Genomic DNA, 18,156 nt, shown 5'->3' on the forward strand with positions numbered 1-18,156 from the left:
AGATCAAACGTATGGACGTTATTATATATTCGGCCAAGACCTAATATATTTAAGCATATTATCCGATATATTGGACTTTCCAATTGTATACATGTATACGAACGGCAAAACGCTAAAACTGCAAGTACATTTGTGCAAAAGTATCCAATTAAAGTTACATGCTAGTTATCGCGTTGCAATTGACAAAGAACCTTTGAATCATTGCAATCATAGCTCAGGAACTGTTGCCATTTCTTAAAGAAAAACTGGCCAACTGGTCACGTTGATTGATCAATAATGGCAAGGATCGTACACTGCTTTGGGAAAACCTTGTCAATATCAGGGAATCAGTATGCGGGAGTCTTCGGCGCTCTAGGGCAAGGTAATCAATCTGTGAGAGTCCAGTGAGGAATGCCCCATTGAGCAATACTTGAAGCATCTACAGGTTTCTGTCTCTTGTGATTCAAGAATTCATATTGGATTTACTTTACTTTAGGAAAGTTATAACGTCTGTATGAATGTAGAATGTATTTAATGGTTCCATTTAGGCATAAGTTAACTCCTCTTCAGTGTTTTCCCGGCTGTTCTTACACTTCCTGGTTTGGGAATGTTGTTGGTCAGGTTTGGCATGGATATACATTGTTCTTTTTCAATGGAAGTTGCTCTGAATAAAATTGTCTGTTAAATAAAGTATACATTAATGTACAGTGAGCTCCAGAATTATTGGCAACCTTGAAAAATATGCACAAAAATGCAACTATAAAATAATACAGGTATAGACACAAGCTTTATTTTCTAACATGTAGTGTGCTTTATTAACGATTCAATGGAATTTTCCCGAAAATAGATTATACATGCAGTGGGTAGCACTGCCGCCTCACAGCAAGGAGGTCCTGGGTTCGAATCCCGGTCGGCCGGGGCCTCTCTGCGGAGTTTGCATGTTCTCCCCGTGTTCGCGTGGGTTTCCTCCGGGTACTCCGGTTTCCTCCCACAGTCCAAAGACATGCAGGTTAGGCTGATTGGAGAGTCTAAATTGCCCATAGGTATGAATGTGTGAGTGTGTGAGTGAATGGTGTGTGTGCCCTGTGATGGACTGGCGACCTGTCCAGGGTGTATTCCTGCCTTTCGCCCAATGTATGCTGGCATAGGCTCCAGCCCCCCTGTGACCCTATTCAGGATAAGCAGGTTAAGATAATGGATGGATTTCCAGATTATATAATTATTGGAACACCTGGTTTTATACTTTGTGCAAACACCCCTGGCAAAGATAACAGCTGTTATATTCATGTAATTTGTGATAAGGTTATAACACATTTGGAGGAATTTTTGACCATTCCTCCATGCAGAACATTTCAGAATCATTGATGTTATTGGGTTTAAGTTTATGGAACCCCCTCTTCAGTTCAGACCACATTGCAGAACATGGATATTGTTTTATTTCTGTGTGGATTTTGATGTACTGTATGTTTGGAGTCATTGCCCTGCTGTGCAGTCTACCTTCATCCAAGCAGAGGCAACCAGATTTTCTGCCAAGATTTCCTGGTACTTTGTAAAAATTATTGTGCCATTGATGTTAAACAGTGCCACATTGATCTCCAAAATATCAATGATCCACCACAATATTTGACAGTATTGTTGGAGCCAATTTGGGTATTGCTATATGTTGAGTGTGTTATGTGAATGTTGTCATTACTCCACCTGCACACTAGGGGTTCACAGGTGTAGGTAATCAGGGACTTAGTAGCCAGGAAGCACACAGTTTTTCAACCGTGGGTGCAAGAGACTGTCGTGTTGGTAATGTGGTAGTGTTTGATCCATATGTAAATAAATGGCAAAACGTGGACACATGGCAGACCTCATTTTTGTAACACGCGCTGGAAATGCCGACAAGAAAACAAAGTTCCCTCTGGTGGCTATTTTTTGTTGTTAGGTAGCCACCACAAGTATGTATGAGGTGCTTCTCCTTGTATGCATTCATCTTTTGCCGCCAAACATGTTGATGGTGTGTATGGCCAAAACTTTACATTTTGGTCTCATCTGACCATAGTGCAGTCTTCCAGGCATTTCCAGGTAATTCCAATGAGGTTTTGCAAACTCCAGATGGGATTTTAGAAAGGGATTTTGCAAAGGGATGTTACCTCATATAAACAAAGGAACAGATAAGCTAATAAACTGCAATACAAACTCACCGAGCCCTAGAGACAGAAGTCAAAAGAGACTGAGCACTGAACATGAAGCTTGTATATATATATATATATATATATATATATATATATATATACAAAAGGGGAAAAAATATCAGAATTAACAAGACCGCTGAATAGAAGAAGAAAACTAACAAGACACAGGTGACCAAACGTATAGAATAATTGATACTAATAATCACACAGAACAGCGATTGCGCCATCTGGTGGAAAGTTCTGGTTGATCCTGGACCTACCATGACACTCGGGGCAGCCATGGAGAAGCTGGAGGGCGGGGTTTCCTCCATGATGTAGGAGAAAGTTGAGCTTCTGTGCAAATACATCCAGTGACCGTTCAGTCCCCTGTTCTTTCAATCTCTCTCCCCATTTTACATGCACTGCCCCTGTCTCTTTTGCCTCTTGTTCTCTTCCATCTCTCCCTCTCTGTATCGTATGCAAAGATGTGAGCAAAAAGCTTTTTACAACTAATATCTTGGTGACCAGAAGTGAACCTGATCTCAAAATGGTACAAAGATAAACATGACACATTTCTTCACTTTTCAAAACAAGCTTTTAATTCAATTTTTACAGTTTCAAAATAATAAAAAAAAGGAAAAAGGCCCTGTGCAAAAGTTTGGGAGCCCTGTCGACTCTGCAATATAGGTCTTTGTTTAATGAACATTGTATTGTTGCCCTGTGAACAGCTAGACCTGTACCTGCTCCTCTTTTTTGCAGCTCTTTTGCTGTGATGTGTGGCTTCTTCTGAGCATTCTATCTGAACATTATCTTAAGTCTTCCAGACCTTGCCTCGGCTTCAACTGTTCAGTGGAAATAGGCAGTTTCAAATGTTGTGGTTTTCTTTGTAGCCTTCTCCTTCTTGGTGGAAATGAACCATCTTCATTCTGACATCCTTGGACAACTGTTTAGAGGAACCCATGGTTGTTAACATCAGACAGAACAACCACTGCAGTTGGATACTTTAGAAGTCATGGAGCTACTTCAGAATAAAAAGTTCAGCCTTGGGAAGCTCTAACAAGTAAATGACCTGGGTCTGGGCCTTAGTAATAATCTTTTTAAAAAGCAACAAAGAATAATCCAAAAGGGTTCCCAAACTTGTGCACAGGGCCCTTTCATTTATAAACTGTAAAAAATAAAATCTTGCTTTAAAATGTGCAGAAAGGTCTCATGTTTAACTCTGTAACATTGACAGTCTGTATCTTATCTGCATGCTTTTATGCATTTAGTTGCTGCCACATGATTGGCTGATTAAATATTTGCATTAACAAGCTGGTATACAGGTCTACCTAATAAAGTGCTCACTGAGTATATATATTTGGTTTACTGAACTTGATAGGCTTATACAGGTCAATGCCATATTATCATACTGGTTTTGTTGGTTATTAATCAGACCATACACATCCTTAAACTCTTTTATTTTTTCTGATGTATTTGTCAATCTTTTCAAATAAACAAATGTTTCTAATTCAGGTGTACTTTCACTTTCAGATAAAATTGAAAGTCTTTCTCAAAGTATTTACAGATAACCCTGAGGAAATTAAGGGAAGGATTGAGTTTGTAGTCATATATGGTGGCTAAATCTTCCTGTGCTGTTAAGAGTGGATGTTCCTATTCCTAATCATTAAATAAAAAAAACATAAAACCGTCTAAATTTTGTACAACAATGACTTAATTTACTGCATATTATCTCAACTTTTCTAATCTATGTCAGAAAGAAGACGCCTGGAATCATTGTTGTCTTCCATTTTGTTTAATCCCTTCACAATGCAAGAGCCACCTGATTCGATCAACAACGATACAGGACGTGCGAGAGGCAGTAGGAACAGTCACACACATTCATTCACTCTTCACCGCGTGAGGGGCGACAACACCAACCACCCTCCTTCATTCCACACCTTACACATTGTGCCAGTCTAGCCATCATACGCTATCTTTTTAATTGTGCATATATGTATTTATATATATATATATAATTTAACACAATCACTTATTCATAATAATCATTACATATTCATATTGATAATATTCATCTTACATATTGACTAAACTCTAAACAGTGGAAGCACAATTCCCACAGATGCACCACAAAGATTCATAATACACTTAAGATATGTCCATGATAAATGATTACTTTTCAATGGTCATAGTTGTTTTAAAATGTCGCTAAGATGTTGAGCAGGGGCTGGAGGGGGGGGAGGTGGGTGGCTGTGAAGATGATAAAAATATTGTTTTCTTATATGGTCTTATGGCTGTGGCAGTGGGGAAATCGTTGTGCGTAGTAATAACTTCTATAAATGCAGTCATAGTACAACAACCACAAAGACACTGGCAGGAATGGTTGTGCCCATATCCTCTCTAGATATTGACGCAATTCATTACAGAAATCTTAAACACAAAGGCTAACTGTTTTTACGAACCGGCCTGCAATCCAGTCCAAAGAGGTAAAATGAGAATTTATGCTTGAAAAACAAAAATATATATATATATTCCTCATTCCCCATACAAATTAGCAGTTGTGTTAAGCTGCATTTTTGTCCTTAATGGCATAATGAATAGCCAAACGTGACCAATCGTTCCAACTTTTTAGTTCTGAGTCTCTACGATGTGTCTGATGTATTGAGCGGTCGGCTTTACGAAAGCCCACCAACGAATATATTGCACTTTTAATATTGACCCGCCTCGCTAAGTTACTGCTTTCTAATGGGGACTTGAACCTATGTCCAACTGGGAACAAGGCAAGGACACGACTGTCATCAGTAAGGCTTGGTGGGTTTCAGCAGGGTGAGTGGGGGGGAGGGGGGGGGGGGGGGGGGTGTATTAACCTATATTCAACTGCGGATCATTTGTAGAATACTTACTCGCGTAAACTCACAAAAACACACGACACAGCATTTTTCAGTACAACACAGACGCACACTGCAGTGACCGGCACGATGACACTACCAAGGGTTCCAAGGGTCCGGAGGAGGGATGTGAGTTGGTCTGAGTGAGGGGGGTGGAGAGACACGTGGGGAAAGACCAAAAATGTAGGGTCCCTGGTCCTTCCTCTGCCGCCGGTCAGCTGGGGCTGCTCCCTCCCTGCCCCGGTTTGGGCTGCTCGCAGAAGGCAGGGCGTGTCCTCCAGGTGAGTGGCAGGAGGTTGCTGGGGGAGCCCTCCTGTTTCTATGTTTAGCATAATATTATCCTCCTCTTTCTCAGAGGAAGAGCAGAGCAAGGGGATAAGGGGAGGGAGGGAAGGGGGGGTGGAGGACTGTTTGGAGCAAGGGAGGTGAGTAACGGGGGTCTAAGGGGAGGGAGGAAAGGGGGGTGGAGGACTGTTTGGAGCAAGGGAGGTGAGTAACGGGGGGTCTAAGGGGAGGGAGGAGGGAGAGGACTCTCTGGGTGGGAGGGGCTGCCTTTGCTCGGCCGGCTGAAACAAAAAAGATAGAAAAAGAAAAAAAACAAAAATAAAAATGGACACCAGGAATAATAAGCAGCCAAAAAAAAGGAGAATGCGGGTATAATAATTGAAGACGGCCAGCAAGCAACTTGTGCATTATCTAAATAAAAAAACGAAAGCAAATCAAGAATACATTCCTTTTGCATACTGTTCAAAGAGATGGCTGGTTTCAGATCTGAGGGGTAGCATTGCACGTGTACAGTATTGCCATCTATGGGTCTGATTTACTAATGAGCAAAACCGTTCAGCAAACTAACAATGATTGATGCTAAAAAAACCCCATAACCAATCATCCATCCATCCATCCATCCATTATCTGAACCCACTTATCCTGAACAGGGTCGCAGGGGGCTGGAGCCTATCCCAGCATACATTGGGCGAAAGGCAGGAATACACCCTGGACAGGTCGCCAGTCCATCGCAGGGCACACACACCATTCACTCACACACTCACACACTCATACCTATGGGCAATTTAGACTCTCCAATCAGCCTAACCTGCATGTCTTGGGACTGTGGGAGGAAACCGGAGTACCCGGAGGAAACCCACACAGACACGGGGAGAACATGCAAACTCCGCACAGAGAGGCCCCGGGCGACGGGGATTCAAACCCAGGACCTCCTTGCTGCTCCGTGCCGCCTCATAACCAATCAGTGTGCTAAATTGTTTTGCACATGCTATAAGTCAGTAAACAAAGCCATATGAGAGCTGCAGTGCTCCAAATATCTGCACCAATGGTAGCCACGCCCCCTGCACCAAGGTTGCATATGATGATTCCTTATCATCACAGCCTGATTATTACAGGTAAGGCTTTTGCAGTGTACTCTCATTGTTCTGCACAGGAGGCAGAGGAATGCTAAGTCGTAAAAGAGATGCACTTATTCCCATTATTTTCCCTCTGTCCCCTCGTACACCTGTAGGGAATAATGCATCTCGTATAAACACAGTAAGCTACACACAGCTCGGCAGAAAGAAAAGGCACAGAATAACAACACAAATTAAATGCGTGTTAATAGCGACAATCATATAATAAGCCCGTAACGAAAATCAGAAATGAAACCAAGAAGAGGATAATGCACATTTCTCCCTTGTTCCGTTTTCACTTGGGCAGACCGAAGTGAGAGGGGGGAGAACAGCTCCCCCGTGTGGTGAGCTGGGGAGGTGCGTAGGCAGTAGATACTCTTGGTGTGTGCGGGTCAGACCTGGGTCAAATACATAACTGTTTTGGATTCAAATAAATTGATCTTGCCTGGTACAATTGAGCCAACCAAGAGGACCAGCAGGCAGGGTTTGCACTTTTTGAGAGTACTTCATGGGTTCCAATACACCAGACCAGCTCAGTAAAGCATAGAAACGTGTTTGAATCCAAAACAATTCCGTATTTGACCCTTGGTCTGGTGCAGGTATGTCGGCAGAGCTGGAAGAAAGAGGACCCCCGGGGAGAAAGCCTTCTCGGGCGTGACCGTTGGGGGAAGGAGCACAGGTAGGTGGAAAGAGGGGTGGAATGCTAGAAGATGGGATGCACAGGACGGAGAGGACAGGCTACTCTAACTCCAGGATGAAGCAGGATTTTCCCGGTGAGAGGGGGGTCCGGGGGTCTAAGGAATGTGATTCCATGGCAGGTCTGGGACAGCACGCCGCTCAGGCTCAGTTTAAGCTATCAGGTCGCAGGGGAGAGGGGAGGAGCAGGAGAGGAGGGCAGGGGTCAGAGGGCAGGGGTCAAAGGGGAGGAGTCAGAGGGCAGGATGAGAGAGAGGTGGAGATTGTAAGGATGAGGAGAATCTTAACAACTAAACCGAAGACATCACATACATGTACATACTTATAAAACATACAACAGTACAAGCTGAAAGTAAATCAGACATTTTAGCATTCTTAAGTCACTATCAATATATTTTATGTTTTAATTATTCATACATGGTTATTTGATCAATAATTCCACGTTCACAGTTTTTGCCTCTACCAAAATACAAATATTCAGTGATAAGAAAGAAGAAAAATATGGTGGTTTGTACAAACCACACTAGACTAAACATTGCAGGGAGCAGAATAATTTTTGCTATTGTCCGTTGTACTTTTATTTTTGCAAAAACTCCACTCCTTTCGCAATGGGCATGTGAAATGTGTGCTAGTATTCATGTCTGGAGAAGTGTATATCTGCATGCTTGAGTTGTCTGTGTGTGCGTGTGTGTGTGTTTAGAGGGTGTGGGGAATAGGCGGGGCGTGGGGGGTGGGGGTGGGGGTTGCAGGAGTGGGGGTGGGGGGTGGTTTATCCGCTGGGTGTCGAACCCAAAGTCAGAGGCCTAAAACAGCCGACTCTGTGGGTCTGTGGGGTCGGGTTGGTGAGGCTGGGGCTCTCCGGCTGTGAGAATGACAGGGACAGGCAGACAGACAGACAGACAGAGAGAAGACAGTGCACAGTCAACAACAACACAAAAGCGGTGCCATGCTCCACACAAAATGCCTGTGCTCTCTCTCCCAAAACATGGACACACACACACACACACACACACACACACAGACACGTGAGGGAACACACAGCTCTCTAATCGATCATTCATAGCACTGCTCCTGGAGCCTGTACTATAGGATATGTGTTTGCTTATTTGATCATTTATGTCCATAACAGACGCAGGACTTTTTCCTCACATAAGCACATATATTAGGCCACAGTGGAATGGGTGAAATGTCATGGAGAAACACAAATAATGACCTATGACCGGCCTGGCCATGCCCTCATTCTATTGGTGTACAGATTAGTGCGTGGAGGCAGAGAGGCGTGATGGTGTGCCTTTGGTTGCATCCCTATCTTTGAGTGTGTGTGTGTGTGTGCGTGTGTGTGTTTGTATGTTTGTGTGGTGTGCTGGGCAGCATAGTGGATCATAAGGGAGGATCTTAAGTAGTATGGCCCACTCTCTTGAAAACCGATAGGAGTAGCCAACATATATGCAAACTCACACACGCACACACACACACACTCACACACACTCACACACACTCATGCACACTCACAGACACACACACACTCACAGACACACACACACACACACTCACACACACTCATGCACACTCACACACACTCACAGACACACACACACACACACACACTCATGCACACTCACACACACTCACAGACATACACACACACACACACACTCATGCACACTCACACACACTCACAGACACACACACACACACACACACACACACACACACACTCATAGACTGGTTCATGCACGCTTGGAATCTATGCCATGCCCCCAGAGACGGCCTAAGATGGCCTCCTCAACTCAGCCCATGAAGGCCCAGCACTGTGAACCTTGCAGTGGAATCGCAGTATCTGTGACGCCAGCTAGGCAAGAGCTGAAGACACAGCAGTAGACACTCTTCCTACCTTATTGAGAACTCATTAAAAAAAGGCCAAAAACACGATTTGGAGGCTGGTTTGAGGAACACCTCTTAGGGAATGTTCTGGAGTTCACGGATACCAGACAGATCCGCGTCGGATCCCTCCTCCTATCTGACAAGATTCCTCCGAAAACCAAATGTCTACTTAGCCGGGGGTTTGGAAAGGGGGCCGTCTTCCTCCTTTCCTGACATGTGGTTTGAGATGGTGTGGCTGTTATGGTGATGTCATACGGTCAAGGGGGGAGGCGGGGCGCTCTGTAGCCGATGTCTATATACGGCGTCCTATTGGCTGGAGAGCTCAGGGGAGGGAGGGGCGAGGAGCGGTCAGGGCGGATGACGGGAAATGAGAGTCATGCAGAGAGAGGCGGGAGCGATGAGCGCGGGAGCTGGACGTACCATCAGCGTTAGTCCTCATTGGTCGCTGATTGTAATTCTGAAAAAATAACCATAATCGATTGGAGAAGACTTACGGAGGAGAAAAGTAGGAGGAGAAGACTGGGCTGGGGGTAGCAACAGGGCGTCAGGAAGTTCTGCAAGATCACATATTGAAAAAGCAGGGCTACCGATGCGGTTGTTAAGACCGTGCGGGTCTTCCCTGAGGCGGTAAGTGGTGGTTACAGGGTTGGAGATCATTTCTCCCTCTTTTGGGGGCCGAGTTACATCACGGAGCATTTTTGCCCCAAAACCCCAGGATAATGGCAGACAGCGGATGCCACTTGAAGCCAACAAAGCCCTTGGCTGACTGCCAGAGCTGGTCAGTCCAGGTCAGGCTTAGCCTGAGGCAACACACGGCCGTGGCGGTAATGCAGAAAGCATGAAGGAAAGAGGTTAGTCCTTCCTTCTTTTTTTCTCCCTGTATATCTTTTCTTTTCCGACTCTTCCTTTTTTTCTCTCTCTCACTCGTCTTATCTCTAAATCTGTAAGCGACTGTTCTCGTGGGCTGCAGTCATCTGCTTCCAAAAGCTGTTCAGCTGTTTTTCTGAGGTGGAGAGGTAGTTGCTCATAGGGTGTGTCCAATCGTTTCTATGGTGACATTACCAGCAAAACATCACCAGCAGTTGGTTATAGAAACAAGCACAAAGGGAATTAAAATGTAAAATTAAATTGCTTGTGCGTTTGTTATGTCTAGCAGCCGAGTGACCAAGCAGCGAAAGCTGACAAAATCCAACTGCCAATAGGTCCCGTTTGAAACAACAGAGACGGCTGTGATGGTCCTGGCCTGTGAGAACGGCCCTTAAGGTGCCACTGTGTGGCGGATGCAGAGAAGGGAAGGACGAACGGATGGGGGGAGCGAGACAGGAAGAGGAAGTAGGGGACAGGAAGCAGGCAAGAGAGATGGGTGGAAAGGACTGAGTGGCCTCTACCTTCCATTACCCCCAGATTGCTGGCAGTTACATCCACAACATTCACGTCAAATGGGCTAAATAATCGATTAATAGTAATATTAGTGGGCAAATCCATGCAGTTTTGAAAAGTAATGGTCTGTGCAGCCCATCAGCGGAGCAATGTGGGATGTGTGAATTTACAAATGGAACTATTGGACCATGTTGTGGACCATAACTGGAACAGACCGGTTTCATGACCTTAGTTGTGAGGGCTCTGTTGGCCCGCTGTGGTGTAGGAGTGTGATAACATGAACGCTATTGGCTGTAGTGCGAGGGGTGCAAGATGAGGCCATTTTATTGGACAAAAATAGGAAGGAGTGGAGCATATTCCATTCACGTGGATGGGCAGATCAGAGGTGGGTGAAGGGTGCAGGGAGGTGGAGAGGTATAGGAAAGGGGACAAAAGGTCAACACTGTCAGTGTGTGGAAGTGGATCAGGAGGAGGGCGTAGGGGAAGAGGGTCTTTGCATCACTGCTTTCCATGCCACTGTGACCTCTGACCTTGGCTGGTCTTCCGGTTCAAAGCTGAATAAAAACCTCCTGCCTGTGCTTTCCACATCTACCTTCAGAAAGTACTATTTTCACTGAGGTAGCTTAAAAGGCAACTATAGGGGGCATATGAAAAATTAAAACCAAGGAAATGCATCTGGTTGGATTGCAATAACATTTGTAAATCATAACATGTAATTTCTCATTTGTAAAACAGTAAATGCACAACATACATGTGCATTCTCTAGATACTTTCACTGTTTTAATTTCAAATACTCGAAAAACTAATTTCTTCATGTTTTCTCATGTTCCATCAAATTCCATTAAAATACTAATGTTTACCTAAATGCTAACATACTAGCTGTAGAGTTTACCCGTAGTATGGTAGCACCTGTAAATGCCCTAAAACAGTAAGTAAAAAGTACAATTTGGACCCTTTAACTTAAAATACAAGAGACTTTGGTTTCACAAATCCAGCTGGCAACGTGGCAATCGGTCAACGCTTGTGAAATGCGTTTGTTTATTGCGGAGAGTACATCTCCGACTGACTTGAGTCAACAAGACCACATGAAGCCACAAGCTGAATTTGGGAAACCAAACCAGCGCCCTGCTCGTGGATCGCACGGCGTTACCACACCGCTGCGCAGGCCAGGGCTGCCCAATCACGTGCCACGGAGGACCAAGAGTGTGCCAACCATCATCACTGCGCTGGCTGACGTCACAAATTAGCTCTCTCCTCTCTGGTTCAAGGTGTGTTATTTAGTGAAATCAGCCGGTGTAGGGATAGGTTCGGATTAAAACCTGCATACTCTCAGCCCTCCATGGCGCATGGCTGCAGATCAACCTGAAACTTTCTTTAAAGGCCCACACGCATATTTCTTGTGTTTTTTGTGCCTTTCGATTTTTTCCGATTGTTAAACACTTTTGATTTATGTTCCATACTGATCCAACTAAAACAATTGCAATTTTGGTAGAAGTATGCATATTTTAGGGCAGGGGTGTCAAACTGAATTCCCAGGGGGCCGCAGTGTCTGCAGGTTTTTGTGGTTTCCTTTCAGTCAGCTGCCAATTAAGGCCTTGAGAACAAGGCATGTGGATACTTTAACCAATCAATGACTTGAATGAACCACGGGTGCCCAAAACACCCCAAAAACCAGCAGACACTACAGTCCTCCAGGACTGGAGTTTTTCAAGCCGTTTGTAAAATGTTTTCCATCGTGACATATATTTTTGCATAATTATCGGACGATGTTGCTAAATGTTAACACAGTCAGCTGACCACAGGAGGCGGAGGGGGAGAGGGAACTGGGCTCTGGGGGCAGGGTTAGGGACTTACGTCACTGCACTTTGCGAACGTTTCGCGGGTGTTTTAGATACTAAAAACCAGGAAGAGAACACAGATGCACATGAGCCTTTAAAAACAGTAGACCCCCGCCCCCCCCCAACCCCAAGCCCACCCCCATCATCTTGCACATCTTTTGGTCCTAACCTGACCCCTCTCACGATCCCTCACTGCTCTCAGCCGCACTGAGGACCAGAGCCGTATCTCCACGCAGGTCCCGGGCGGGCTGCTTCCTCCGCCTCACTCACCTGGGCACACCGGGTGGGGCGCGGTTGGGTCTGGAGGGGACCTGAGGGGGAGGTCCTCCGAAGGGGTCCGGGGAGGCCCCCGGGCGTGAGGGCACCGGGGGTGCCCCCGCAGGGGGGGGTCCGGGGGCAGAGCCTCGAGATCCAGGGCGGCCGGGGGGTCCCGGGGGGGCCCTGCGCTGAGGAGTGGGACTGGACATCGGGGACCTGGGAGTCACAGGAAAATCAGTTGGGGGGAAAAAAACGCTTGAGTAGTTCTGTTTTTCCAACACCTGAGGGCGCCAAATCACTGAGCCAAAAACGGTTTTCTTCAGTCGTGGGTCCCTGAGACACAGCACTTTGCTGAAACGTTCGCAAAGCGCAGAGACACAGTAGGCCAAAATAGGGACTTATCGCACTGTATATTTTCCACTTTTCATGGATAAACACTGCATTAGTTGCATCCACAGTGCTTATTGCATTGCACACACAGTTCTAAGATATGTAAAACATATTTCATTTCCATATTTCAAAATATGGCGGCTACATCTAATAATGAGGGGGCTACAGGACATACCTTCACACATTGAGTAGGTCATGGGCTTAGAATGTTTGGGGACTACTGCTCAACACTAACTAGACCTGGGTCAAATACATATTTGTTTTGAATTCAAATACTTTTCTCTGCGCACTTAACCTTGCCTGATGCAATTGAGCCAACCAAGAGGACCAAGAGGCGGGGTTGAGGTATTTCATAAATTTGAAATTACAGGCTGGCTAAGGTGTATGACTGGGACCTGTAAGATTGGTGGCTTAAGCCCTGGTATAGACACCATTAGATCCACACAGCTGCAGGGCCCTTGAATAAAGCCCTTAACCTCCCATTGCTCCAGGGGGAATCAGGGTCAGCTAAATAACAAACAATTATTGATCATTTAATATGCCAGACAAGCTCAGTAAAGCGTTTAAAAGTATCTGAATCCGAAACGTATTCGACCCAGGTCTGACGGTAACACGGCGCCTCGCTCATTAGCCCAATTCTGCCCCCCGACCGGCGTCACCTGCGGCCGGACGGCCCGCCCTGGACCTGCAGCCAGGAGTCGTCGACGGGCGGGGGCATGGAGGTGGAGATGGTGGTGGTGCTGATGTCGCCGATGATGCTGAGAGCCTCGCGCAGGGCGTGGTACATGCGCAGCATCTCGTCGCGGTGCTGGGCCTGCTCCGCCGACTCCTCCATCAGGGAGTTCTGGTCCCCGCACGAGTACAGGTTCGCCAGCAGCTCCGCGTGGATGAACTCCTTAGTCTGGACGAGGGGGGGGGGGGGGGGTGAGAGAGACACGGTCACCCAGAGAGGAACGCATGTGCGGTCACTGCAAGGCAGGAGAGGTCACTTCCTTCTGCGCTGTGAAAAATACCCAAACATGAAGAAATAATAAAATATTTAAATTCCAAAACAAATTCCCCAACCCGACTAATGAACAAAAGCTTTGAGTCCCTTTTAGGGGAAGGACCAACAGCCCCACTTGCAGCACAACATGTTTTGGCCTGTCACAACCTGATGGAGAGTGAGTAAATATTTAACAAGCATAGACACAACGATACATTTCATCTTAGTTCATAGTTAATGTTATATTAGTGTAATTTATGTCATTGTTTTTGACACTGCTTTTTTGTGTGTTACTATGATTTATTGTTGTGTTGTCATCACTATGCTTTGGCAACATATATTTTGTAATATGTTGTGCCAATAAAGTATGAATTTGAAAATTTGAGAGAGAGAGTGAGAGAGAGGAAGATCAACCGGTACCATTGATGGAAAGGGGAAAGTGTGGAGAAAAGGAACAGCTCATCTGCCAAACATGGTGGTGGTAGTGTTATGGCTTGGGCATGTATGACTGCCACTGGAACTGACTCACAGATACCCAGCGTCTGGTGATGTCTATGGGTCATAGACTTCAGGCAGTCATTGATTGCAAATGATCTAATGATAACTTTATTTCAGTTTGTGTTCATTTGTCCAATTACTTTTGGTCCCATAAAATAGGTACTTTGTATAAAAAGGGTTGTAATTCCTACATGGTTCACCCAATATGTATGTAAACCCTCAGATTAAAGCTGAAAGTCTGCACTTTAACTACATAGTGATTGTTTTATTCCAACTGGTTGTGTGCTGTAGTACAGAGTGAAAACAACAGAAAATGTTACCAGATAAGTTTGCTGGCTAAAGTTATGCTGTGTCAACTTTCAAAAGAGATTCTTAACTCCAAATGAAGATATTACATCACAGTACAGGCATTTAGCAGATGCTCTTATCCAGAGCAATGTACAGTTGATTAGACTAAGTAGGAGACAATGCAGGGTTAAGGGCCTTGCTCAAGGGCCCAACGGCTGTGCGGATCTTATTGTGGCTACACCGGGATTATAACCACCGACCTTGTGTGTCCCAGTCCCAGTGTGTCCCAGTCATTTAGCTTAACCACTACACTACAGGCCGCCCCAGATAGGATTTTAGGAAGTCCTGAGATTTCAACTTTATGAAATGTCCTAACAACACTGGAAAGCTTTGAGTTGTGATAAATTGTATCAGAGAATAAAGATGTGAAAAGGTATGGGCAAGGCTGCCACGTAGGGGCGGGTATGAAACGTAGCTCACGTTGTTGATCATCAGGTGCATGATGGTCTTGGGCATGAGGTCGCGCACAGTCTTGTTGACGATGGCCATGTAGGAGTCGACCAGGTTGCGGATGGTCTCCACCTGCCTCTCCAGCTGAGGGTCCATGGAGTGCATGAAGCCGTCAGACCCATTCTCCTCTCCAGTGTCACTCTGCTGTAGGACAAAAGACAAGACACGTATTTATTAATTTACTTATCCATTTTTATATATTACATTTCACATTTGCAATACTCCAGCTAGTGCACAAACTAAGTTCAACACTGTGTAGTGTTGTGGTGAATAACAAAAGCAATGAAAAGCAATTGCTTAAATCATTTTTTACAGTGTGTTTTTAACCTCTGAAACCAACTTTCATAGCAAGATTTTCAGAATGGTGTAATCATGTATGAATTCACTTTTTTTCTGTACAAATGAGCAGTTAATATTAGAGTTCAAGAGTAAGAGAGAGTCAGGTCACTTACTTTCTCCTTATCCTGTGAGCACGCACGGAACCACAGGAGGATGGGGAGAGAGAGGGGGAACAGACAAATTAGAGCAGTACGCAAGGCCAGGCCATCACATTGTGGTGCTTGAGAACACTTCCTACTCATTTAGTCTAATTTGTTCTATCTATATATCTGTCTGACTACCTGTCTGTCTGTCTATCCGTCCATCCATCCGTCAGTCAGTCTAGCTAAAATGGTGTGTGTGTGTGTGTGTGTGTGTTCATGGGAGTGCTCCAATGTAACTGTACTATGATGGGGTTGCAGTAGGTGAAGCACTATGTGCTTGTGTGTGTGTCTGTGTGGTGTGTGCGTGTGTGTCTGCGTGTACATGTGTGTGTATGTGTGGTGTGTGTGTGTGTGGGCGTGTACGTATGAGTGTGCGTGCGTGTCCGTGCATGCGTGCGTGTTAGAGAGTCTGCTCTGATGTAGCCACACCGTGATGCGTTCTGGGTAGACTCCGGCACGCATGAAGGAAGCCTTCCAGCTGTCCACCTCCTCCTGGGTCTCACAGGCCAGCTCCAGCTGACGGTAGTCCTTATACACGTTCCTGCAGACCAGAGACCAGCCATGCAGTACGCCACACCACCCGGCCGCCGCAACCTCTTTACAGTGACATGCGTACTCACAGCAACCCGCATGGAATGGTCTACCAAGATTCTCATGTGTTCAATACCAATCATATAATTAACACACGGCAGCAAAGACACATACACAATGTATGTCAGACTGTAGGAAGGTCTGACAAATATGGGATGGCAAATGTAGTGTAAATGTAAATGATAGAGATATAAAGGGCAACATATATGTGGTGAGGAATGTGTGAGACCAAGTTCATTGTATACGCATGTGGTCATATAAAATTCAGCATGTGGAAGTCTTTACCCAAATAGTTGTTTTAGCATTACAATGTCCACAGTTGCATATCAAACAAAACAGAAAGCTACAAGTCTCCTATATGATTCATAGGTTGTAGCTTATATGCAAGATTTTCCCACATGGATTTCATGTATGCTTTCTCTTATGAAAGTGGCCACATGAATAACATAAGCCTTTTACGTATAATCCAATAAAAAATGTAGATGTTAATATTTGAACCACAAGAATCTTAGAAGATTTTTGTAGGTTTTTTTCCATACGGCTGACCAGTGTGTGAGAGAGAAGGGGAGAGAAAGAGTGTGTACCTCTGCTCAGTGTTGAACAGGGCAATGATGCGCTTGTATGTGTACAGTATGTGTGTTTACGTTGGTGTGTGTGTATGTGCGTGTGTGTGTACCTCTGCTCAGTGTTGAACAGCGCAAAGATGTGCTTGCTGGACATAAAGCCCTTCTCCACATCCCTCAGCTTCAGGTTGTCCACAGGCAGCATGTACTTCTTCTCCTTCTCCTGCAGGGGGCAGACAAACAGGCCAGAGACTGAGCCAGAGGGAGAGAAACCGGAGTTTCTGGATAACTGATTTACATCAGTACATGACTGCGCCTAGAGCAGGCGAGAGCAGAATAACTGAAATAAAAGATGAAAGCCAGGAGAATCTGATGAGGAAGATGACAGCAGAGCCAGCACAGCGCTCAGATGTCCCCAGATGAACAGCAGCATTCCACAGAGTGCGCACACACACACAGACGCACACATACACACACAGACGCATACACACACACGCGCGCACACGCATGCGCACGCAAACACACACACACACACATACGCACACAGACGCATACACACACACAGACACACACACGCACACGCGCACACATACACTCACACACACACAGACACACATGCACACACACACACACAGACACACACATACACATACGCACACAGACGCATACACACACACAGACACACACACGCGCACACACACACGCACACACATACACACACACACACACAGACGCATACACACACAGACACACACGCATGTGCACGCAAACACACACACACACGCACACATATACGCACACAGACGCATACACACACACACAGACACACACAGACACACACACGCACACGCACACGCGCACACACACCCACACACATACACACGCACACACACAGACGCATACACACACAGACACACACGCAAGCGCACACACATACACTCACACACACACACATACACATACACCCTCAGGAGAGGTACAGAGACAATCTTTTGTTTTGGAAAGCGTGCTGTGACTCACAGAAAGCAGCGGGCCTGAATGGTTAGGACAAACAGAGGACAGGCTATTTTCCTGGGCGGGTGGCTCACTGTGATCCCATTCCTTTACATTAGAGGTGTCTGAAGACCCAGAGAGCTGCCTACAGGCCCGAGAGGGGGCAGATTCCTCTCCCCAGCAAACCCACAAAAACCGGTGACTCAGAGGGCTGAGATTTTCCTCTGCCCCAGCCAGAGAGTGATGGAGAGAGAGAGAGAGAGAGAGAGAGAGAGAGGGGGGGGGAGCGATAGAGAGGGGGAGAGAGAGCGTTGGAAAGGGAGAATGGTGGGGATGGAGGGAGGAGTCAGGAGGGAGAGGTAGGAGAGACAGAGGGA

At 45.7% G+C, this 18,156-nt stretch overlaps 1 protein-coding gene across 1 annotated transcript in view; it reads right to left on the minus strand.

The window, feature by feature from the left end:
* Positions 1 to 12,487: 12,487 nt before the first annotated feature.
* dnm1b (dynamin 1b) overlaps positions 12,488 to 18,156 on the minus strand; it is a 52,745-nt gene continuing 47,076 nt past the window's right edge. Inside the window, exons 16-21 of the mRNA XM_061259916.1 lie at positions 16,900 to 17,009; positions 16,062 to 16,173; positions 15,603 to 15,614; positions 15,121 to 15,294; positions 13,529 to 13,770; positions 12,488 to 12,695 (exon numbers count right to left, since the gene is read on the minus strand). Of these exons, the coding sequence (XP_061115900.1) occupies positions 12,488 to 12,695; positions 13,529 to 13,770; positions 15,121 to 15,294; positions 15,603 to 15,614; positions 16,062 to 16,173; positions 16,900 to 17,009 (858 nt within the window). The remainder of the gene's footprint in view (positions 12,696 to 13,528; positions 13,771 to 15,120; positions 15,295 to 15,602; positions 15,615 to 16,061; positions 16,174 to 16,899; positions 17,010 to 18,156) is intronic.

This window comes from Conger conger, chromosome 11, assembly GCF_963514075.1.
Source record: "Conger conger chromosome 11, fConCon1.1, whole genome shotgun sequence".
In the NCBI taxonomy this organism is placed as follows: domain Eukaryota; kingdom Metazoa; phylum Chordata; class Actinopteri; order Anguilliformes; family Congridae; genus Conger; species Conger conger.